We start from the raw sequence: 26,100 nt of genomic DNA, 5'->3' as shown, positions 1-26,100 counted from the left end.
AATAAGGAAGACTGAAGATGAATTGATGCATTTGAATTATGGTGTTGGTGAAGAATATTAAATATACCATGGACTGCCAAAAGAATGAACAAATCTATCTTGGAAGAAGTACAGCCAGAATGTACTTCTTAGAACCAAGGATTATGAGACTTCATCTCATGTAATTTGGCCATGTTTTCGGGAAGGACCAGTCCGTGGAGAAGAACAACATGTTTGGTAAAGTAGACAGTGAAAAAAAGGAAGGCCCTCAATGAGATAGACTGACAAAGTGGTTGGAACAGTGGGCTCAGATACAGCAATGATTGTGAGGATGGCACAGAACTGGGTGGTGTTTTGTTCTGTTGTACATAGGGTTGCTATGATTTGGAACTGGCTCAATGGCACCTAACAACAACACCACCAATAAAAAGTGGGGATATCAAACTGGAGACTATTTTCATAATTCAAGCTGAAGAAATTGATGGCTTGGATTAAAGTGGTGGTAATGGAATATGAAGAGAGTGCTATCCAAATGCCTGTTCTGGCATAGACTCACAGTAGTTGCTCTCGTATTAGAAGTGCAAGATATAAATATTGGAAGTGCAAGATACAGAGGATGATAATCAAGGGTAAATCCAACATTTCTGACAGGACAATAGAGTGTATGGAGATAGACATTATTTAAATGGACAAAATCCAAGTCAGAAGAGCTTTAGAAGAGAAGATGAAGAGATCTATTCTGGGTGTAAAAGTTTGGATGCCTCTGAGATTTCAGTATGGCAAAACCAAGGACAGAGATGAGGTTCGATTCAAAAAACGTAGGTCTGTTCCTGAGATGTAAATTTGTGAAGCATTGGGATAGAGATGGAATTTGAGGATCTCAGAAGACAATCGAAGGGAAATATGTAGATTGAGGAGAGGCCTAGGACATGGCCCTGAAATACTTCAATATTTCCAGGATTGTTTGTTGACAGTACGATCTTGAGAAACAAGAAAGTTGAAAGTTTTTATAAGAATGTGATTATAATTATGGGGTATGACTCTAAGTTGGCTAAAGAAGGATGTGAGGATAGGAGGCAGCTTAGGGATAGTGAGAAATGGGAAGAGACAATGAATTGTAAATATCTGAGAGGGTAAAATATTCCTTAAGTGGTACCTTGAGGAAATGAACTAGAAAGGCAGAAATAAAGAATGGGGCGTTTGAAATAGTGATTTCATATTTACGTGATGCTATTTTTGCTGATGACTGAGTTTTATAGAACTAACAGGACATGAACAAGGGCCAATGAAATACATCAAAAACAGAAATAATCTACTTACTTTTGTCACTGGAACTGTTTTTTTTTAATAGAGCCTTAAAAGACTCCTAATTCTGTTTCTAATGAAGTTTGTATAGTCTCTTTCTGAGGATTTTTTTTTTTTTAAAGGAAAGGAACTAACCAGAAGCTTTCTTAGTTTATTGCTATAATTTTTCTTAAGGAAAAAAAGGTTGGCTAACATACTTTTTGAAAACATGCTTTTAGCATAGCATCTTGTGATACCTAAGTAACGGGCTTAAAAAAAAAGGAGTTCTGTATTTATCTATCCCTAAAATAGGTAAGGTGTATTCATATATGCAAATAAAAAAAACCTATAAGGCCAAAATATGTAATTGGATTAAATATTGTGAAGTTTTAAAAATCCGCTACCTACTAATATAGAATTTAACTAAGGGTTACTTTTAACTATAGGAAGCCATATGCATGAAAATGTAGTATGAAAATAAAGTTATGGAACAAAATATTTTTTAAAATCATTTTGCAAGTCTACTATAAAATCTGAGTAAAAACACAAATACCAAAAAACCAAACCCAGTGCCATTGAGTCGATTCCGACTCATAGACTCTATAGGACGGAGTAGAACTGCCCCACAGAGTTTCCCAGAAGCACCTGGTGGATTTGAACTGCTGACCCTTTGGTTAGCAGCCGTAGCACTTAACCACTATGCCACCAGGGTTTCCAAAAACATAAATAGTATCAATAAACCCTTTTTTTCTTACCTCCCATGATATCAACTAGATGATAGGTAAACCAACTCCCATCAAGATTTTTAACATTATGAGGGCAATATAGAGAAGAGAAATATATAAACACACTTCACATGGACATTTCTTAAGAAAACAGAAAAGTGACAGTTGGATAAAATAAATAACATTTCTTTATAGTACAGGAAAAGGGAAACAAGTTGTCCCTCTTTTAATCACTTATGGTTGCCATTAACATAAGACATTTGGATGATGTAAAACACATTTCCTAGCACTACCTTTCTGTGAACCATGTGGTTGGCCAGGCATGGGGAAGCTGAAGACTGAATCCAAAAAGATCCAGGTAAGCACTAAGTAAGCATCAATGATCAGCCACTTGAATTTAGGATAATTAGAGAATTTCTTCATTCCAGGCTTAATTAATTTTTTTCAGAAAACCAATAATTTTGGCAGAATGTTTAAAAATATATGCCCTTTGGAAGCAAACGTGATGTCAACTGATGATGGGCTTAAATGTGATGATGGTGGGAATTCAGACAAACTAAAGTGCCTGTCTTATACTAACAGTCCGTGATCCTCCAATTCCTGGAATCCTGCTCAATAATATCATTTAAAGGTATGTATTCTGCACCACTTGGATGAATCAAAAAAACAAAACAAAACCTACTTTTCTCTAACAAAATGAGACTATCTGAAACAAGAACTAGGAGCTTGTGCAAAGCAGGCATTCTTATGAAGGTAGAAGTTTGGAGTCATTTTCTTACTGTCATTCAATGTGGGAATGAAGAATGCACTGGCTATTCACTGACAGTGTGTTATTATTGTCATTATGAATCCATTAGACATTTTCAGATGAACTTAGTAACAGCCCTGTGACCAAATTCCTCTTCTATTGCCTTTAATGTAGCATTTAATAGAATACAAACTGTTCCTTATTTATCTTTTGCCTGTAGTTAAAACTATAAGAAATTCTGAAAGGCCTCTCCTTCGTCCTTGGATATTAATAGATGTGTAGGATATAGTGCTGCATTTCTGAGCAGGAAGTTGCTGAATTTATGTCATATATTATAATAACCAGTAAAGAGTAGCTACAGCTGAAATATCTAATAATATTTATTGTATTGGGGAAGAAAATGGATATAATGCTTAACAACAGTATGTGCTTCCATGGTCTTTGCAAGCTTTATTTTCCTCCTGTAAGATGATATAAAACACATACACACACATGCATATAATTATATACATACACTAGTTTGCAGAAGAGTTATGCATTAAAATGCAGCTACATACATACATAAATCAAAAAAAAAAAACAAAAAAACCCAGCACCGTCGAGTCAACGCCAACTCATAGCGACCCTATAGGACAGAGTAGAACTGCCCCATAGAGTTTCCAAGGAGCGCCTGCAGGATTTGAACTGCCAACCCTTTGGTTAGCAGCCAAAGCACTTAACCACTACAACACCAGGGTTTCCACATAAATACATAGTTTGCAAGAATCATGTAGCAGAATATCTTATTTAATTCTAAAGCGTATCCTTGGAAGATCTACCAGGGAACTTGGTAGTGCTGTACTAGATGACTTCCAGTTGCCCTTCTTTGCCCAATGGCTTTCTGAAGCCTGCTTTGTGACCTTTAGCAGATGGGACAGCCCTTCCACCCTACCCTTCTGAGCCCAGCAACCCTCAGCCAATGACCAGCAGTATCTGGTATAAAGACCCCAGCTCCCTCTCTCCTGGAGAAGGTGTATGTCCTACATTGGCTGACAGAATCTCTCCAGTAGAAAGACGCTCCATTCACTCATGGTGGTAACTAGCTTCCTGTTTTATTTTCACATTCCCCTACGAATGTTTCCTTTATCTATAAAATAAACTACTTCAGTCAAACCTTTGTTTCAGTTCTGCTTCTGGAAGAATCCAAACTAAGCCATGTGTCAAACATACTATTTTTGACATAGTTACTTGAAAATATTTGCGATTTCAACTCAGTACTTGGGTCCAAATTAAAGATAAATTTGCTCATACAAACCTTTATGTTGTGCTTTTCTATGTTATTCAAGCAGTTGTAGTAATCCATACATATAACAGATGAGCTGAGAATATAGGTATGAAATCTCTGCATTAAAATTATACCAGCCTAGTTCACCCTTCAGTCAAAGATTAGACAAGCCCATAAAACAAAGTGGAAACCCTGCTGACACAATGGTTAAGTGTAGAGCTGCTAACCAAAAGAACGGCAGTTCGAATCTACCAGACATTCCTTGGAAACTGTGGGGGAGTTCTACCCTGTCCTATCGGATTGCTATGAGTTGGAATCGACTGGATGGCAACTAGTTTATAAAACAAAATGAGACTAAATGGGCATACCAGCCCAGGGGAGGGGAGAGAAGGAAGGAGGGGACAGGAAAGCTGGTAATGGGGAATACAAGGGTGAGAAGGGGAGAGTGTTGACATGTCATGGGGTTGGCAACCAAAGTCACAAAACAATATGTGTATTAATTTTTTAATAAGAAACTAATTTGCTCTGTAAAGCAGGCATTCTTATGATGGTGGAAGTTTAGAGTCATTTTCTTAATGTTGTTCAGTGCGGGAATAAAGAATGGGCTGGCTCTTTACTCAAAACCCAAAAACAATGTGTTATTACTGTCATTATGAATCCATTATGAATTCCCTATAAACCTTTATCTAAAATACAATAAAAAAAGAAAAAAAATTACACCAGCCTATTTAAAATAGTGAATTCATCATTTTACCAGTTAAACTGTGTTCTAATTATTTTGATGTTATCCTTCTAATGTTTTCAAAGAAGTCACCAAAATAGTAGGAAGTATTTCTGCCTGTTATTTATTGAAACTGTGCCAATAGCAGTCCATCAATCTGTTAATGTTCTTGCATTTATCCACAGGTAGGAGAGGAACAGTCAAAATATTTTCCCTACTGTTTTTTTAGCTTCTAAAAAGAAGAGACTCCTTAGAGTCTGTTGGTTTCCAAATTCATCAACCACCTAGGAAAATGACTCCTTTCATGGCTCAATCAGAGCCTCATTTAAAATTCAGAGGAAATCTAAGACTCCATGCTGCCATCTCCAGTCTTGTTTCCATGGGGATAGACTTCAAATGAGAAGAAAAAAAAAAAAAAAGATGGGGTTAGGAGCTTTCAAATAATCATTCAAAATCATGATGAGGTTTTTACAGCTTCTTTCTTAGGTGATTATTTTGTAGCCTCTTAACCCCTTTTGCCAGTCTGTTTCCATGGAAATATGACAAAAATGGCTGTCCAGGGCCTCCCACAGAGATTATTAGCATTCTTGTGAATTTCAGCTTTGGTGCCAGTCTGAGTTGGACATGATCTCTTTTTTCTGTCAGTTTTACATATTAACCTACAGTGTTTTTCTACTCGTCAATGTTATTTATAACTTATACTTTGTTTAGAATTTAAGCAGAATTCCTTCATAAATTTATACCTATGATTGCAATCAAAGAGATTAATTGTGACATTACTGAAAGGCATTTCAGTTTGAAATTTCAGCCTATAAGCCAGGACGTGTAGCTACTGAGAGTGTGAAAAGTTTTAGAAAACTATAGAAGGAAGTGCATTGTTTAGTTACTAGACTCAATGTCTCTTTGATAGATGTCAATAGATATGTAACAAGGGGTGATATTTAAAATATTTAGCAACCGGTAAGGCACAGGCACCAACCAATCAAAGCAATGTGTTTGCACCAGTTGATTATTGTATAATAACCAATAATAAGTTAAGCTAAAGGTAGACTTACATAAAATGATGAGTATTATACACAAGTAAATTATTCAAGTTCACAGTCTGAGTTCCTGTAAAATTTACAGAAGAGCTTAGAAGATAAACTGGGTAGAAATATACAGCACTCCCTCTGTCATGGATTGAATTATGTTATGTCCCCCTAAAAAATGTGTATATCAACTAGGTTAGGCCATGATTCCCAGTATTGTGTGGTTGTCCTCCATTTTGTGACTGAAATTTTATGTTGAGAGGATTAGAAGAATGGGATTGTAACACCATCCATATGCAGATCACCTCCCTGAGCCAATATAAAGGGAGTTTCCTGGGGTGTGGCCTGCACCACCTTTTATCTCTTAAGAGATAAAAGGAAAGAGAAGCAAGCAGAGAGTTGGGGACCTCATACCACCAAGAAAACAGCAACAGGATCAGAGTGCATCCTTTGGACCTGCGGTCCCTGCACCTGAGAAGCTCCTCGACCAGGGGAAGATTGAGGACAAGAACCTTCCTCCGGAGCCGACAGAGAGAGAAAGCTTTCTCCTGGAGCTGACGCCCTGAATTTTGACTTGTAACCTATTAGACTGTGAGAGAATAAATTTCAATTTGTTAAAGCCATTCACTTGTGGTATTTCTGTTATAGCAGCACTAGATAACTAAGACACCCGCCTAAAATAAAAAAAGTCAAAGTGCATATGCTTGTACCAACGTTCATATGAAGGTCACTTAAAAACCAAAATCATTTTTATTACTGAAGACATTATGCTAAGAGACTGAGAGAGACTATATCTAGGTCTTTGACAGGACCCCTGGCAAGACACCTTGTATTAAACGTGAAAAAAATAACAGCATACTACATATATAGTTTTATTCCACCCTACCCCCTGAAATTTGCTAAATGGCTCAATCTACAAATTTTTTAGGGGAAATTTCAAAGTTCTGATTGACCTTCTAAAGTACTTCTCTTCTCTAGAACTCTCCTATTATTCCACAGATGGAGTTTTATACCTATAAGGTCTTCCAAATTTGGACTGAAGAAAATTAATTTCCATGTGTGAATTTTCGGCTCAAGTAAGTACCAAATTTAAACAGAGACTAACTTACTATAGAAATTAATCTTGACTGATGATCTCAACTAAACGGATCATTGTTGTGTGCCCTAGAGTTGATTCCGACTCATAGTGACCCAATAGGACAGAGTAGATCTGCCTCACAGAGTTTATTAGGCTCTAATATTTATGGATGGTGCAGGACCAAGCAGTGTTTTGTTCTGTTGCACACAGGGTTGCTATCAGTCAGAATCGGCTCAACGGCACCTGACAACAACAACAACAACAATCTTTATGGAAGCAGATCACTGGGCCTTTTTCCCCATGAAGCTCCTGGTGCATTGGAACCACTGACCTTTCAGTTAGCAGCTGAGTGCTTAACCATTGTGCCACCAGGGCTCCTAAAATAGATCATAACCATAATAATATAGACTAGCCAGATTCATTTTTAAATATCATCACTACTCCCAAATGTGTTTTGGCATAGTGGATAACCACACAAACCCTTGAGAGCAAATTTGGCTCACAGGCCAATTCTGTCCCACAGCTAGTTTTTGTAATAAAGTTTTATTGGAACACACATTAATTTATGTTTTTATTTGTCTATGGTTGCTTTTCCATTGCAAGGGCAGAGTGGAGTAGTTGTGACAGACAACATTCCCTCAAATCCTAGCACATTTATTTATGGCTCTTCAAAGAATAGGTTGCTGACCCCTACTCTAGAGTCCACCTTTCTAACTCAAAGGCTAGATCTGCCGTTACCTTACTTTGTGACCTTGGGTTAACCTCCGCACCTTGGGCTCCTGAATTATTGTGTTGTGAAAATTAAATGAGTTATTATTTGTAAATCATTTAGAACAGTGTTTGGCACTTAGTAAACACTTTTAAGTATTAGTGACTGTTATTATTACCACCACGATTTTCCTAATTCTATTCATTGTAACTAATTTTAAGAAATATACTCATTATATCTGGTTTTTAAATACAGTTCTACAACCTGTCTATCAGTTTGATGTACTGTGGTGGTTTGTGTATTGCTGTGGTGCTGGAAGCTATGCCACCAATATTTTGAATACCCACACAGTCACTCATGGTAGACAGGTTCCAATAGAGCTTCCAGACTAATACAGACTAGGAAGAAAGGCCTGGCTATCTACTTCTGAAAATTATTCAGTGAAAACCTTACAGATCACAACAACACATTTTCTGACTTACTTGCTTTGAATATGTTATTAGAAGGGATCAATCACCAGAGGAGGACATCATGTTTTGTGAGGTAGAGGGCCAATGACGGAGCAGGAAGCCATTGGTGAGATGGGTTGGCACAATAGCCACAATGATGGACTCAAACATGCTGGCAATCATGAGGATGGCACAGGGCTGGGCAATGTTTAGTTACATATAAGGTTGACATGAGTCATGGTCAACTTGATGGCAGCTATCTATCTAAATACAATTGGTTATTTATGGTTATTAAATGAATTTTCAGTTAAATTGCCTATGGCTTTTACTTGAGAGATATTTGGCTATATTAAAAAATAGAACATGAAAACATTACATGACAGTTCCAACATAGAAAATAATTCACCTTGGGGATAGTAAATCTCTCCAAATTTCAAAAGTTAGTTTTAGCATCCTATCTATGTAGGAGGATAATTGTGAACCAGGGGTGATCCCAAAAGTACAGTATAATGTGAAATGGTCTTAGAAATATCGTTAATTATAAGATTATAACGTCTACAGAGAAGAATCTTTCTAACTTGTAGAGTCATTTTTTTTTTCTCAATGTCATCTATTTAATAATGGAGATAAATGTCTGGGTGTCTGTACTTACATCCATAAACTCCACATTGGCTTTAGGGCCTGTTGTCTCATTGAGGATCTTAATAGCCACAGGAATCTTCACTGTTTCTCCTTCAGGTACCCAAATGCCCTTTGGAAAATTAAAAATATATATATTTCTTATTAAATCTATACTAAGAAATATAACATTTATACCAGAAATGAAATTTGATTTAGCTACACATCCTATAAACTTTGTAAAAAAAAATGGAGTTCTATATTCTTTTAGTCATTCAAAGAACATGTATTAAGCACTTATAATACAAGTTACTTGGCAACTTTGTTGTATGCTTTGATAATTTGAAGATGAATAACATATGTATTTTACTTTCAAGGTGTTTACGCTTTTGTAAATTTCAATTTGTATGCATGAAAAGGCTTTGGATAGTAAAGGAAGTATCTGATTTGGATCACATGATCAACGAATTTCAAGGCTTTGGCAAGACTCTCCTTGAACTTCAGTTGTCTCATTGGTAAATTAGAAGATACATACAAGTAATTTTAAAAGCTCTTTTCAGCTATAGTATTATCTAATTATTCTGCAAGTAAAAAAAATTAAAAACTCTCATGTTCTTCAAGTTCAATGGATTTAAAAACTAAATTTCAAAGATGATTAAGAATTAGTTTTCAAAGGCAAGTACTATAGGGCATTCAGCACACTTTAATTTTTCTATATTATTAACTAGTATACATGCATGTATCAAGAATTTTTATGATCTCTGAAATAATTTTTAAACATTTATTTATATTGGCCATTGCTAGTTCCCTCTTTGTATCAGAAATGTAATTATAATATCTGAGCAGGATTCATGAATTGGGAAGCACAAAGCTGGTAGAGTTTAAGTGAAGTGCAACATTAAGCTAAATAATAACTTCTTCAGAACCTGAATTCGAATATTTGAATAAGGATAATAATTTTGATAAGACTTTCAGGGATGCACGGATTATACAAGAATATTTTTTTAAAAAAGCATATTGTCCCAGATGGTCACAGATGCAAATATTGTGGTTATGAGGAAAAAAAGAAAACTCAAATTTTATTCTATTGTCTGTGATATCATAAAAGACTAATTACGTCAGTTTCAACATTGAAATAAATGGAAGGAAAAAAAAAATGCCTATTGTTCCTAAATAGACCTTCTCCACTTCCTATTTTGCTTATATCAGATAGTTGTAAAGAAAAAGAAAAAAAAAAAAGGTTTTCTCTTGGTTCTTTTACTCTAAACAATATGTGCTGTGTTATCCAAAGAATATCTAAGGATTATTAAATAATAATAATAAAATTGAAAAAAGACTTTAATTCTTAGAAGGTAAATTTAAGGATTGAGTTCTTCCAAGAAGAGGGAATACGGGAATCTGTGTCAAAAACAAAATAATATATCAACTTCCCTGTGGTGTAAATTAAAAAAAAAAAAATACTAAAGCAGAAAAAAAGGAGGGAAAAAAAAAAAAAAAACCCAAGGCCTATAAGCTGCATTTTCTCGTTGACAGTATCTAGTGTAGAAACCAGGCTTACCATTATTCAATGAAGTAATCTCAGGAGGAATTACATTATAAAGATATAATACCAATATTAAAATATTCCTAAATTGTAGCTTTAAAATAAGAATATGAATTGAGTTTGAATTAATTTGTACTACTTTTTAAGTAAGTATATTAATTAGTTACTAGGCCTGACCAGATAAAAATTCAACTATGCTGATACCCATGATATTGGCTAAACTCTTTAGGCTTAAATACAGCATATCTTCAACCAGGAGGAAAGATTAACCCCAAAATTGGCTACACCAACTTGCATTTCTGTGGTCAAGGATAATCCCTTATAACGTAAGACAGTATATCCTTGTAACAACTGATAAAGTGATTAAAATTATAATCAATCATACCTAGCCTAAGAATAAAATTCAAACATACTTGTGGAACTTCCAATAAACTTTCATTTACAAATAATTTCAATAAAGGTAAAACTGTCATGGACAACAAGCAAATAATTGCTCTCAATAAAAGTATTAATAAAGCTTTATTATTAAATCTGTTAATGGGTAATAGTGTTCCTTACAGATGTCATTAAATGGCATTCATTCCTGAGTTATAGGATTTTTTTATGGTTTAGAATAAAATTCAACTTCCAGATCACATCATCTTAAAAAATATAAGGGGATTATATACTTTAGGAGCAATCCAAAATTGTGTTATCTTAAAAACAAAAGTTTGTTATAATACACTTAAATTTTGCCATTTATCTCTACCTCCCTTCTCCCCATAACCCATGTCAAGTTGATTCGGACTCATAGTGCCCCATAGCATTTCCAAGGAGGTCCTGGTGGATTTGAACTGCTGACCTTTTGGTTAGTAGCCATAGCTCTTAATCACTGAGCCACCGGGGTTTCCATCTCTCTTCTCCAAACCCCAAACCAAATCCATTGTTGTACAGCCAATTCAGATGCATAGCAACCCTATAGGGCAGATTAGAACTGCCCCATAGAGTTTCCAAGGATTGCCTGGTGGATTCAAACTGCTGAACTTTTGGTTAGCAGCTGTAGCTCTTAACCACTATGCCACCAGGGTTTCCCCTCTTCATGCAAGTGAGCAGATTTGCATGACTCTCTTCTCCAGAGACATGCTAATCTGCTCACTTGCATTAAATGCTGTCAATGTGACACAACTGATAACAGACCAGAAACTAAAAGGCAGGAGGCTCTAATATCTAGTTTTCTGTTGACTCGCCCCATGGCTCAGCATAGAACCTGCCAGTTAGGGCTACGGATATGGGGAATTAAAGCAACTGTCAATTTTTAAATTTATTAAGTTTCAAATTTAAGACCCTACATGTATTTATCAGAAGAATTTGCTTGATGCCATTTTATTATAGAAATATATAAAGATTAAATTGTTAACTATGCAAATAAAGTTAATATAATTAAATAGAATAAAGTTTAAGTACATATAATGATACAGTCTGAGTCTATTTTTTGTAGCATTATATAAATAGGGAAGGACAAGAGAAATTGTGTTTCTTTGAACATACAAACAGTTTCGAGACTAGAAAAGGTATCAAGCAAGCCAAGAATAGTGCCTTACAAATTAGGTGCTCGGCTAATAATTTTGAATGTAATGAACAAAATTATCCCTAAAATATTATGAAACCCTGGCAACCCCAGCACTTCAAACTGAGAACTGTTTTTTGTTTGTTTGTTTTTAAGAGATTGTTTTGAACATATTAGGGAGAGAAAAATTAGGTCTATAACCCAGTGCCGTAGACTACATTCTAATTTTTAATATTTTCTTTTAAGTGAATCTGGTTTTAATAGAAAAAAAATGAACATTATAAAATATGAAATTTCTAAGACCTACTCTATTTTAACAGACACATTACTTGTGAAAACATAGGTTTGCATACAGTTTTGAGAAATATATAAAACTGCCAAAGTAAACTATGGGAATTGTAGTAATGAACTATACAAAAAGGATTCAGCACTAACCTAGAAGAGTTCCTTATTCTTGTTATTTACCGTTAAAATAAACCTCACCACAATTAATCTTGGTCCTGGCCTCTGGATTGGTCTTACAATCAATCTAAATAAGTAAACATACAAATGTCATCCTGTGAGCTTTCTCTTCCAGAATTATCTCTCTTATTGAAAATCCATGATGTCATCTTCTCCTCCTATCTGACCTGAATTTTACATGTAAAATCACTTCTTTAGTTTGCACACAAAGGTGAAGCCATCATACCTATTGAAATTGCCTATTATATGTGTAATCAGCTAGGGAAAAAAAAAATGGTTTAAGAACTAATCAGTTGCCCTTGAGTCAACTGCGACTCAAGGTGACCCCATGTGTGTAAGGGTAGAAATGTGCTTCATAGGGTTTTTAAAACTGATTTTTCAAAAGTAGATAGTCAGGCCTTTCTTCTGAGGCACCTGTTGGTGTACTCAACTTGCCAACCTTTGGGTTAGCAGCTTGGTGTGTTAACCACTTGCACTAGCCAGGGACTAGTTTAAGAACTAGTCCTATCCTAGTAACGTGTCAGCGCATTTGTATGGATTCTTAAGAGGTCAGTATCTTAATGGGGGAAGCTTTTGGATAAAGGACAGAGGAAACAAGAGCAAGTGATTACATCACCTTGTCCCCGCACGTCTGGTATTTCATGGAGAACTGTGCAGTGGGGACCGGAGGTAGGCTGACTCTGATAGTATCGGATAAGGGTAGAGATTTTCCAAAAAGAAAATGATTTCAAAATGGGTTCAGAAAGGCATCCAGAGGATTATCCTTTTGCTCTGTATTGTCATTCCCTGGCTTTCTCATGACTGTTCTAGCTTGTTCAATAAAAATTAGTTAATTTGTGTAGCAACTTCGCTATACTATAGAGGTTTTCCTCTCTGAATATCAGAAAAAGAAATTAGCTTGGCTACAGTAATAACTCTGGCTTTGGCACCCCGGTAGCATAGTGGTTAAGAGCTACAGCTGCTAACCAAAAGGTCAGCAGTACGAATCCACCAGCTGCTCCTTGGAAACACTATCAGGCAGTTTTACTCTGTCCTATGGTGTCGCTATGAGTAAGAATCAACTTGATGGTTACAGGCTTGGTTTTCATTATTTAAAAAAAAAAAAAACGAAGAAAAACTTGAAGTAACTAATGGTATATATTGTTTCTTACTTACTTTATAAACAGTTCCAAAAGCACCAGATCCAAGTACTTTTACTCTCTTGAGCTCAGTTTCTTTCAAAATACGAAGCTGAGCTTGATTGGGTGCTGTGCCACTGGGAGTTAAGGGTTCTACCAACTGCAAAACAACAAGAATCCAGGTTATATAACTTTCTCTCCCTTTCTCTGGTTCTCTTTCTCACACATATAAAAATATACAAGTACATTTTTCCTTGACAAACAATACCTTTGTAATATGGATCACTCACCATCCATAGACATACCTTTAGGCATTGGTTCAGGCTTTTAGTTTTTGCCTGGGCGATCACATGTAACTGGTGTGTGACTACCTTGAGACTTACACAGCTAGGGGCTTTGATGCATATACAAAAATAAAAATGAAATTCTGCCTTCTTAGCACTTAAAAATCTAGCTGGAAAGCCAGGATAAACACATCAAAAAAAAAAAAAAAAAAAAGGTAAAACTAGCACAATGCCAAATCTAGGACAGCGATTTCCAAACTTAATATGCATTATGAATTACCTGGAGTTCTTATTAAAATGCAGATGCTGGTTCATTAAGTCCAGGGTAGAACTAAAATTCTGCAATTTTACAGCCTCCAGGTGATGCCTATATATGATGGTGGTCCTTGATCACAGTTTAAATAGCAAGCGCCGAGAGTACATTCTAGCTCATAAAATCTAAAATTCTGTGCCTTGATTCTAGATCATAAGTAAATGTTATGGAATGTAAAGGAATAAAGGAACCACTGGGGAGTGAAGCTCACTAGTTTTGGCTTCCTGAGGAAAGAACACTTTAAGATGAGACTTGACGTAATGAACATGGAGTGATATGCACTGCCACTGTGAAGAACAGTATGGACCCATCATCAGGGTGAAGGAGGAAGACATATAGGGGAATACAACAGGGAGCAGGATATGTCTGAAGGTTGAGATTAGGGTGGGAAACACCAGGTTATGAAGTATGCTTGGTGTGGCAGAAAGGAGTAGAACTAGGCAGGTGGCCATAGAAGATGAATGAGCAGGGGAACCCTATGTGAATGTGTGGCAATCATTTGCAAATGTGAGAAGGAAATGTGTACGAGAGCAAGACTCCAGATGCAAGAAAGGCCATATCCTATGTTAAAGTTTTAGGTTTTATCTATGCTTGAGGAAAAAGGCCAGTGACTGAAATAGCACATATTTTTAAAAGTTAAATAAAGGAACTAAACTTAAAACACAGACAAAGGACTCTTCTCTCTCAGCATAAGGAAATAATTAAAGGGTACTCCTACTCAAATTGTCTTGAAACCACCACAGTATTTTGAAACGTCTATTTACTAGACTAAGTGCATTACGGCCCTCCAGCTTGGGTATTATTATCCTGCTTCTCTAAACATCATGACCCACTTAATTAGAGGAACAGTCTTGAGTGGAGGTAACTGTAGTGACAGCAAAAACGTTAGAAGGAACATGATAAAATTACCAATAATCTTAGGTTATTTTCCAATCATTTACCAACTAATCTTTTTCTGTTTCATTTTTAAATTTATATTGTAAATATATACATTCAATAGCATATAACTGCATTGAAATTACTTAAAAAAAAATCTCAGAAAAACACAAAACTCTTTGCTAAATCTGGAAAAGAATCTCCAGTAGAAAGTCCCCTTTGTTTGAAGACAACTCTACCGTATGGGGGTTGTCTGTCATGTGTATAATGAGTAATTTTTACAAATCATTTTTTAATCACATACAGTAGCCATATAAAATCATGTGAATTGGAAAAGGATAGTGGTAATAGTAGCACAACATGATAAATATAATCAATGTCATCAAATCGATATCTATGCTGCTGAATATTTTGGTGTGTATATTTTCACCACAATAAAAAAGAAGAAGATAGAAACCATGTGCAAAAAAAAAAATTTTTTTTTGAGATGAACCCAACGCTTTGTACTACATATATTTAATATATATATTATATGCCTTAGCCTATACTGTGTAATAACTTCACATTTGGGAAGCTTCATGGTTCTCCCTGAGATATTCAGTCTTCTGCAATTAAAAAAAAAAAAAAAAACCACTGCTGTTGAGTAGATTCCAACTCATGGCCACCCTATAGGACAGAGTAGAACTGCCCCATAGAGTTTCCAAGGAGCACCTGGTAGATTCGAACTGTTGACCTTTTGGTTAGCACCCATAGCACTTAACCACTACACCAGTAGGTTTTCTGCAATTTTCTTAGATGTTCATTATAACCAATTTTTATTAACATATTTTTCCAGAAATTTGAGTATTATATATTGAAAGTAAGCAGTTTCAATTTGAGAACCAGCAGTGGTATGATGGAAATAGGACTGAGTTTAAACTTGGAAGTTAGTATCCCAGTGTTGCCACACACAGGCTTAGAAAGCAATTTACTACCATGCCCTCATCATTCCCCATTTGTGCAATAGGTACAGCAATAATTAGTTTTGTTAAAGGATGAAATGAGATAACGTAGTTGGAAAACTCTGGAGCACTGTCTGGCATACTGAAGGTATGGAATCCGTCATTCTTCAGGGGACAGGATCATGTCTCATTAATATATTTTTTAATCATAGCATTTAAACAAAGCATTCATTGCCTTACAATGCATCTAACAAGCGTATATTGGAAAAGATATCTTTTCTACTTCTATGCAAGTAACAAGAAGACAGACTAGTGGAACAAGAAATATTTTGAGAAAACGTATCAACTTTAAGTGTATGTCAATAATATATCCTAATTTTAAATCTGAGGCAGATTCTTAGCTTCAGTATTTAAGGATTTAAATTCAAACTCTTAAGAATTCTTCTTCTATTTCAATGGTGGAAGAAAATCATAATCATTTACTTTAAAGAGAAAGATGTAGATTCTACAATTATTTAACCTCCAAATGTAAAATAGTGCCAACCAATAACTTGATATAAAACATAGAATCTACTTACAAAACCAACCAGAACATGATTAGTAATAAAATACCATCTTGAAGGACATTTTTAGAAAGTATCACATTAAAAATACAACAACAACAAAAAACAAGTCTTTTTATAGCAATGAGCTTTTCCTGCACATAGTAAATAGAATTCTCTTCTCTTTATTCATCTACCTAAGTGTCCACTGATGTCCCAAGCCTTCAACTATTCTCTAGCTCTACTTCAGTTTTCAGAATCTTCTCTCCGGCTGCCCTAAACTGTCCATGAGGGAGAATTCTATCTGCCTCCAGCATCCTACCCAAACTGATAATATGCACAGCCAATCCTGTGCTGTGTCCAGATTTTTATTTACATGCGCAAGGTTGAAAGTGACCAAGCTGATCTTCTGTAAACATCCAGCTCATGTACAAATTACTACTGCGTTTTTCCATACATGTAGTTGACTAGATTGCCGATGTTTAAACATATCTATTGATGAGACAGCCAATTCCAGTTTCAGATAAGTCCAATTCTTAGAAAGTCTTTTCCTATATGTAGCTATAAATTGAATGGATATTCCCACTCCTGTCAGTTTTAAAGGGAAAATCAGACTGTCATGCTGACAATGATAGGGAAAACAAATCCAGTGAAAGTCTAAGTCTTTGAACAGAATTGCTCTGAATTCTTCAGGCAGGCACACGTGTACGTATCAATAGAAAATGGTAGGATGGGTGCTGAAAAGGATCTGGTAATGCAGTTTTTTAAAATTATTTTTCCCCTGTCATATGTACAATGCATCAGTGAAAACTATTATTTTGTATTCTAGAGAATTCGGTTTGGTAATATAAAAGAAATTATAATCATTTATGAGTAAGTATCATATTCACAATAACTATCATGCATAACATTAAATGTCTCTCATAAACTGTGTTGTAAAGTCTGTGTGATTACAACGTTAAGCTTTATCCTGTAAGCTCAGTCTTTCAATGCTGGTCTACACTGTAATGAGATCATTGGCTTTCAATTTAATGACCCTAATTAAAGCATATATATTGCTTCTATCCAGTTTTATTTGAACTACAAAAATTCAAACTCGTTTCAATATTTTCAAGTTCCACCACTACTGAGGTATCCTCTACCCAGAGCTTGACAAGTGGGAATTGTTCCCCTAAAAGAAAAACAAAATCTATTTTTTCCCCTAGTAGGATAAATTCTTCGACCTCTGCCATCTACATTCTTGAAGTCATGAAGCTTCTTTGACTATTTTTACTATCTACCCTGATTTTTAGTCAACCTAATTTAACATAAAATAGAAACTGTCAGCAGGAAATTGAACAGAACTTTCACTTAAATTAAAAAACTGAATCTCATCTTGGCTATATAAACAATAAAGATCCTTAACTACATGACGAAAATCAACTAGACACCTCACCTCTGTTTCCAGGAATCTTCTCAAGGCTCTTTTCTTTTTGATGCTTTTCCTTCTGACATAAACTGCAAATGTCAGACCCATGATGACCAGGATGAAGAGCCCACCAATGACTCCAGCTGCAATCAGGGGAGTTCTGCCAACCAGAACGAGAAAAATGTATGAAGGGAGAGTAAGCAGTGCAAAGAGCAGTTGTACATGACATTATCCACATATCGCAAATCTAGTCAGTTAGAAGAAACACAAATAAAAATGCATTAGGTCTGCGGTAAAACTTTTTTCCTGGTAAACACTTTAAAAAATAATAATAAACCATGCACATAAAAGCTTTGAGGATGAGGAGCCACGCCATGCAGTCTGATGTAAAATTTGGTAACAGAATGAAGAATATATGTCAAAAAGATGATATGGGAGCATTTCAATTGCTTTAATTTCAATTTTAGTTTTAATCTATGAAAACAAATTTAAAAAGCACATTTTAATAATATTGTTGTGGTATATAATATTATTTTCAGCATTTTTTCTTAAGCAGTCTTTCTCAGCAGTGGCACTGGTGACATTTTGGGCTAAATACTTGGCTTTTGTGGGGGACTGCCCTGTGCATGGAGCCCTGCTGGTGCAGTGGTTAAGAGCTATGGCTGCTAACCAAACAACTGGCAGTTGGAATCTACCAGCTGCTTCTTGGAAATCCTATAAGGCAGTCACTATCAGTTGGAATTGACTCAAAGGCTATGCTTTTTTTTTTTTTTTTTTGGTTTGTCCTGTGCGCTGTAGGATGTTTAGCAGCACCCCTGGCCTCCACCCACTAGATGCCAGTAGCACTCCCTCTCTCCAGGCATGACAGTGTCTGCAAACATTGCCCAACATCTGCCAAAATTGACCCTGGCTGAGAACCACTGCTTTGAAGCAAAAATCAGTAGTCTAGAGACATAAACCCCACATCCCTAGAGTATTAGGGTACCAGTAAGAGAGTTGTTATTGCCAAAATTGCTATCTGAAACTGATAAGGGCAGTTCTGGTAGGAGAAAGAGCAGGAGAAACCTAAGAATTAAGTCAGAAATATTTTCAGAATGATGGAGACAGGGATAAGTATCAAAATGGAAAGTATGCCTAAACATTATTTATCCACAAAACAGATCCTCTCATTAAGTATTACATAGAAAGTTATAAATAACACCATAAAGGGAGTGATTAAGAAGAGATTGGAGATTTTTAATTCTTAAAATGGTTCTCTAACATGTTTTTAGCTAAGACTTAATTTTGAAACTGATCACCTCTTACTGTTTTCTAAGATAAATTGTCACTCTGCTTGAACAGTAATATGTATGGTTTTAACTTCTCGTTCTGGAGTAGTATAGTAGTATCTCTGAGCTTTCTGTGGTCAGGCTCCTGTCATATATTAATTTCACATGTGAAGGAAATAGCTCAGAGCGAAACACTTAGGTGTCACCTAATAAATATTTGATCATGAAGCCACGATAGAGAGCACAACTGAAAAAGAATTCCCGTCACTCTCATGTTTTCCATAAAGCGTTTTATATCTTATACTCCTATTTATAGAAGACGCTACTCTATACAGCTGTATTCTCTTAGAAAAACATTACTTGCTCTTGCAAAATGAACTTTTGCTCAAAGATACCTGAGAAATAATGATAGTGGATGACGATTCTAAAGAAATGTTAAAAATTTAAAGCACTTAAAAAAAAAAAAAAAGCCATGCAAACTTCTACAAATGAAATCAAGTCTTTTAAAGATAATGCCTGCTATATTGTTGTATAAAACTGAAGAAAACCCTAAAAAATAGTTCAGCCTAAAGGTTGCTCCCTGACAGCTCAAAGTAGTATAGCATACTGAGATGTTGCTATAATTCAGCAAAATTTTCCTAAATGTGATTTTCGAAAGATATAAGAATCTATACTAAGAAAATTAAACCATAGTATGGACACAAACTCATCACTGTGATGTGTTTTTGTGTCTAAGATCATATTTTTTGAGTATCCCACTTAAACATGTATTTCAGAAAATATTTTAGGTTTTTAACCCTAATGCATAATTTTCAGCTCAAGTACCTACAATATCCCGGAATAGCCACTATTATAGAAAGGGTTTTTTTTTTGTTTTTTTTTTTCTCAGCCTAGTTTTTTTTATTTATGGAAAGAATTTATGATTGAGAATGGTGTCTAACATTTTGTTAACTGTAGATTTTGGCCAAAGTCTACACTTCCTCTGCTTATTTATTTTCCAAAACTAAGTGGCATGTATTTACGAAAATATGTGCCCATGTGACTGTAAAAGAAAATGCTCTATCTTGTTCATTACTCATTAAAAAAGAATCTCTTCCAATAGAACAATAGTTTCATCTACTTGAAATGTAGAACAGTGATTGTGTCATTACTACTTAGATTGGTTGAGGTCGTGATAATAAACCAATCAAAACCTCAATAGAAGGTAATTTTTATATCCTTTTAATTAGCATTTACTTTCAGTATTTTCCCACAGTATTTCCTTTGGTTGATTCGGATTTCTTTGCTTTCTTTCTTCTTTTGATTCTCTGCTAGAATGGTAAGAGTACGAACAACCTGAAGAAATAAAGAATTACAGTTTCTGCATCTAAACACCATACATAAATGTTTTATTGGTTATTTTAAGAGGCCAAAGTCTTCATATGTCAGCAGGATCTAATCTTGAAAAATAAATCATTGACCACAAAGGATGAAAACAGTCAAATTTAGAAGGGGGAACATTATATAAGACAAATTGCATATTCACTTTAACAAGTGAACGTCATAAAAAAGGTACTGATACAGACTGAGAAGATTTAATGGACATAACAGCCAGATGTGATGGGCAATCCTGGATTGAATCCTAGTTTGGACAAACCAACTATAGAGATGCTTTTGGGACAATTTGAGAAGTCAGAATATGAACTGAGTAATAAATGAGAAAAGAATTCGCTGCCATAACAAGGTATAGACCATGAACTAAAAAGATTAGTTTACAAAACAGTAGGACCTCAATATGTAAAAAAACTCACAATTTTTTTTTTTTTTTATATATACAGGTATACAAACATCTAGAATAATATACAATAAGGCACTAACTAGTAGTTGCTTCTGGGTGGTAGGAAGTTGGTGCTCTTATTTTTGTATTTTTGTTAATGTATATTTTCTAATTTTCTATAATGTATACTTGTGCAATAAAAGCTTATTAAATTAAATTTCAGAAAACTGAAGAAAAAACAGTCGTCTAAAAGTTAACTTTTATAATAATGGCCTTGCTTTCTTTTTTTCTTGAATGTTTACTTTGCATTTTTTCAATTAAGATTTCATTTTATTATTCCCTGTCTACTTTTATAATCTAATGACTTTTGCATATATTTTCTATTCATTATAGGTTAATGTCTCTGAGATATTTAATTACCATTATGTTTCTTACAATTAACATTGCTTCCGATTCATAGCGATCCTATCGGACACAATTAACATTATGTCCCATAAAACCAAGTTAATCTGAAAAGTTAGTACTATGTATACATTGCCTACTTCCTCAATTTTGAGGATTCTTAAATATTTGTAGGTGTAGAATAAAAGCTCTTTTTTTTTTTCTGAGATTTAATACTTAAAGGCAGAGAATAAAATATTTTTCTTTATGTGGTACCTTTGATGAAGGAGTGATAGCTATTTAAATTTCTTCTTTAAATTACTATATATCCCTCCTTGGTCTAATGCTGGCTGTTGCCAACTAAGCTATGATTCTCTGATGGTTTTCCTACCGTACGTGAGTCAGAGGGGCCTCTAAGAATCTCAAATATGACACTACTCACAAGATCACAAGGGTCAAACCCAAGGGACCTGTAATACTCTGTAATCCCGTATCTGTAACAGGAATCTTATTCGTTTGTTTGGCTCTCCATTAATAAATGGTTGGACCCTCTAAAGGATAGAAAACAGGCATTTCAATGTCAAGCAGGTCTAAAACTGTAAGGATGAGACCAACTGATAGCCTATCTTATTCTGTGATTTGGAAATCATATAATGAAACTGAGGTCTTCCTTCTCCTCCTCCTTGTCCTCTTCCTTCTCGTATTACTGCTGTTGTCTCGTATTACTGCTGTTGTTGTGTTAGCTGCCCTCAAATCTATTTCGACTCACAGTGACCCCCTATGACAGAGTAGAACTGCCCCATAGGCTTTTCTAGGCTGTAATCTTTATAGGAGCAGATCACCAGGTTTTTCTCCCACACAGCCTCTGGGTGGGTTTGAAACACCAACCCGTGTTAGTAGCTGAGCACTTAACCATTAAGCCAACAGGACTACTATTACTACTAAACTATTACTATTACTACTACTAATATCTTAAGGATTCTGAATCACAAATGACTTTTGCTAATTTCTTTAACTGAAAGCATATAATTTCGTTCCCATAATTTCATTTAGGAGTTCATTATATTCTATTGCCTAGAATGCAATTACCTGACTTAAACAGTTACATATAAAACAGTAGCATCTTCCAAAACTATATTACTCACGTAAAAAGACAGGTTTTTATCATTCATTACTATATCTGGAAACCCTGGTGGCATAGTGGTTAAGTGCTATAGCTGCTAACTAAAAGGTCGACAGTTTGAATCCACCAAGTGCTCCTTGGAAACTCTATAGGGCAGTTCTCAGAGTCTTACAGGGTTGCCATGACTCGGAATCGACTCGACGGCAATGGTTTTTTTTTTTTTTTTTTTTTTTATTACTATATCTGAGCCATATTATTCCTCACATTGGAGAAGAGAATATGTAAGTGAAAGTATGAATCCTGAGTTCAATAAACACTCAAATATTTGACTTCTTTGGCCTGTATTCTCCCATATGTCAAATCACAAACAAAATGTTAAGAAAGTCAATATAATTTATAATTGAAGCTTGGTGTTTCTAAGAACTATTTTGTAATGCCATTTTCCATTTAATATTAAGGACAGGCTATTTTTAAAAATGATATTTTGTTTAAAGTTGGTAAAATGATAAAACTGGTATTTTGATTAAAAAAGTGATTTCGAAGAATGTTACATCTAGGAGATTCTATCATAGGTAAGGCAAGCTCATCACCAAGTAAGATTTTTTATAATTTATAATTTAAGTATATTTTTTAATTTCTTAAATGCAGAAAAATTTTTGAGTCAAAACAAAGAACACAATATGAAGACCTATGATCAATATAACCCATTGCTGTCGAGTCGATTCCAACTCACAGTGACCCTGTGGGACAGAGTAGAACTGCCCCATGTGGTTGTCAAGGCTGTAAATGTTTACAGAGGCAGACTGCCACATCTTTCTTCTGCAGAGCGGCTGGTGGGTTCAAACGGCCAATTTTTGAGTTAGCAGCCAAGCACTTAACCACTGTGCTACCAGGGCATCCCATAAGAAGCATAAAAAATAAGCAAACCAGCTGCCCCTGAGCTGATTGTGACTCAAACGGTAACCTAATAGGACAGAGTAGAACTGCCCCATACGAACTGCCCCATACGGTTTCCAAGGAGTGGTTGGTGGATTTGAACTGCCTTCCTTTTGGTTAGCAGCTGAGCTCTTAACCACTGTACCACAGTGCTCCATAAAAAATATACTGATGATATCATTTGCAAGTAACAGTATTTAGAGAACTCAAATTTTCAGAAGTCTTTAAATTACACTAAATAATTTGAAGATGGATGTTGAAGATTGATTAGATCAGATGTACAAAGTGTTCCACTGTTTTTTTTTTGGGCACTAAAAGTTAAATTGCAAACGTGCTTTTTTTGGAGGAAAAAAAGAACAAAAACAGATTAGTCAGAATTTTAACAGGTTTTTTTGTTTGTTTTTATAATAAACTTTGCAATTCTCAGAAAATAGCAAAATGGTACTTCTAATATTATTATTTTGTGTTTACTTTTCACAATCTTTGTTATTTCTCTTTAGTGTGGCATGCTGTAGTGGAAATATGCTTTGAAGTTAGATGGACCTGAGTTTTAATGACTTGTCTGCCTCCAACAAGTATGTGGAAACCCTGGTGGCATAGTGGTTAAGATCTACGGCTGCTAACCAAAAGGTTGGTAGTTTGAATCTGCCAGGTACTCCTTGGAAACCCTATGAGGTAGTTCTACCCTGTGCTCTAGGGTCACTATGAGTTGGAATCGACTCAACAGCAGCAGGTTTGGCTTTGGTGTTTTTTAACTAGTATTTGAGTTTAGTGCCTCTACTGCCTCAAGCCACTCAGCTGAAATATTCTTCACCTAAAAAAAATAAAGAAAACACAGCTGAGAATTACCTAGTCTTACTTATGTTCTTGATGAATTTGCTTCTAAACCATGCCTATTACTATTATTTACAACAAAATCCCTCCAAGCTGGGTAAATCGCATGTCTTGTCTTGGCTGTGGCAGTCTCAGTTTACGCCAGTGTAATTACCCCTTCAGCTTGCAAAGTGCCTTTATGTGAACAAGAGATGTTAACACTTTATATCTTTGGGTCTGAAGTCTATTAATATTTCAAGTCTACTAATTACGTTGTCTCTCCTTCTAAAGATGTTTCATCAGAAGTGGCTTTTGAGGGTATATGATATAATTTATCAGACCTTTTCTTCAATGCTTATGTTTGAAAGTAGAGAATACAAGAAGCATATAAGGTTATCTTGGGGTTCTAAGAGACTCTGCTTTTGTTATCTGTTACTATTTTAATTCTCATCACACTATTTTTCTAATGTACATTGCTATTTTCAAGTTTATTAGATCCTTTATACCCTTGGGTTTTATTAATGTTTTTAAGTGACATTATTCTTAAGCTTTCAGCTTCATTTTATTTTCTCAGTGAGAAAACAGTTAAGAGAATTTTATTTTTTGGCTAAAAAAACTGATATCCTCTAAGAAAGGCAAAGACAAGCAGTATCTATCATTTTAGTGACAATGCTTACTGTACTGCTACTCCGTTCTGTGTTCCCCAAAGCAGTTCTGATTTGAAATGAGAGACCTTAAACACTTGCAAATGCTGATGTTTCCCCAAAAGACATTTTATGGGTTACTGCCTAGGTCCAGGAGAGCCACATTAACAGTTTTTTCCCTCCTGTAAATTGTGCTTACATCCTGACCCAGAATTCCACCTGCTCTATAAAATATGACACTTTTTTCTTTTTGAGCAAATGAAAATGATCTGGGTCAGATACTGAGGTAGACATCAGTTGACAGCTACAGTTTTTACTTGATGAAATCTAGGGTGTACAGCCTGTCTCTTTCCTTTAATTAGGACTTTGGATTCCCCTCTTACATCTTAAATATGACCAAATATATAACTGCTGAAGCAAATGAATCAAAATTCACCATCTTTCTTCCTAGGCAGATATGAATTTCTTGACTTGTCTTCATGTGTTAAGATAAGCCTTTTTTTTTTCATTTTATTTTTAATATGTAAATGTCACATTTTACTCAATAACTCAGTGTTACAAAAGCATTTCATATTTAATATGTTCATTAAACCAATATGCAAGTATTATCTGTATTCTTTTATCTCAAGGATCAGCTGTTAAGAAAAATTTCTAATAGTTTCATTGCAATTCCTTCTTTATCTTTATAGGCAATACTGAGCCCTATGATTTTTTTTCTTTTTAAAAATTTTGGAAAGTACATACAATTCTAAGTTTTGAGGCAAACATTAGCATAGTTAAGTACTTCATCCTGAAAATATATATAACTCATCTGTGAATTTCTACAAGTGTTGAAAGGGAGTTGGAGTAGAAACAATTTTTCTTTTTTAACAAGGTCCTTTCAAGGGCTCAAATGAATTCTTGGTGCTCATATTTTTTTCATGGTTTATCTATGCTAACTTAAAGGTTGGTGGTTGGAACCCACCAGTGGCTCCATGGGAGAAAAGGCCAGGCAATCTGCTCCCATAAAGATTATAGCCTAGGAAATCCGATGGGAGCACTTCTACTCTTTCCCACAGGGTCCTGTGAGTCAGAATTGAATTGAGGGCAATGGGCTTTTTTTTTTATAAAGTTGAAAGTGTTCCCATTCATTCTCTGAATTGACTAGTTCACACCCCCTCTACTCTCCTGGGACCTCTCACAGCTTTTCCCTCACCTTCATTCTGCTGGTCTTGCTTCATACTTCACTGAGAAAATAGAATCAGATTTTGCATTTCCTTTCACCAACTGTATCAATGAATCGACGTGAATTCGTCAGGGTCCATACATACTGCTTTTCTCCAATTACTACAGATAAACTGTGCTTCTAAGACCAACCCTTTAATTTTGTATTAAATATCAACCAGTTTCACTTATTTATAGATACTAGCACAACAATTTACATTCTATCCATGCTTCTTAATGTGAACATGAGTCACCTTGGGATCTTTCTAAGATGCGAATTTTGATTCAGAAGACCTGGGATGCAGCCCAAGATTCTGTGTTTCTAACAAGCTCCTTCTAA

At 35.2% G+C, this 26,100-nt stretch overlaps 1 protein-coding gene across 1 annotated transcript in view; it reads right to left on the bottom strand.

The window, feature by feature from the left end:
- Positions 1-26,100, bottom strand: part of ERBB4 (erb-b2 receptor tyrosine kinase 4) — a 1,250,799-nt gene that overhangs the window by 239,640 nt on the left and 985,059 nt on the right. Inside the window, exons 17-19 of the mRNA XM_064286721.1 lie at positions 17,664-17,796; positions 13,310-13,432; positions 8,638-8,736 (exon numbers count right to left, since the gene is read on the bottom strand). Coding sequence (XP_064142791.1) covers positions 8,638-8,736; positions 13,310-13,432; positions 17,664-17,796 — 355 coding nt within the window. The remainder of the gene's footprint in view (positions 1-8,637; positions 8,737-13,309; positions 13,433-17,663; positions 17,797-26,100) is intronic.

This window comes from Loxodonta africana, chromosome 6, assembly GCF_030014295.1.
Source record: "Loxodonta africana isolate mLoxAfr1 chromosome 6, mLoxAfr1.hap2, whole genome shotgun sequence".
NCBI classification, from domain to species: Eukaryota; Metazoa; Chordata; class Mammalia; order Proboscidea; family Elephantidae; genus Loxodonta; species Loxodonta africana.
Note: the sequence above shows the minus strand (reverse complement) of the source record. Positions and strands in the feature narration are given on the sequence as shown.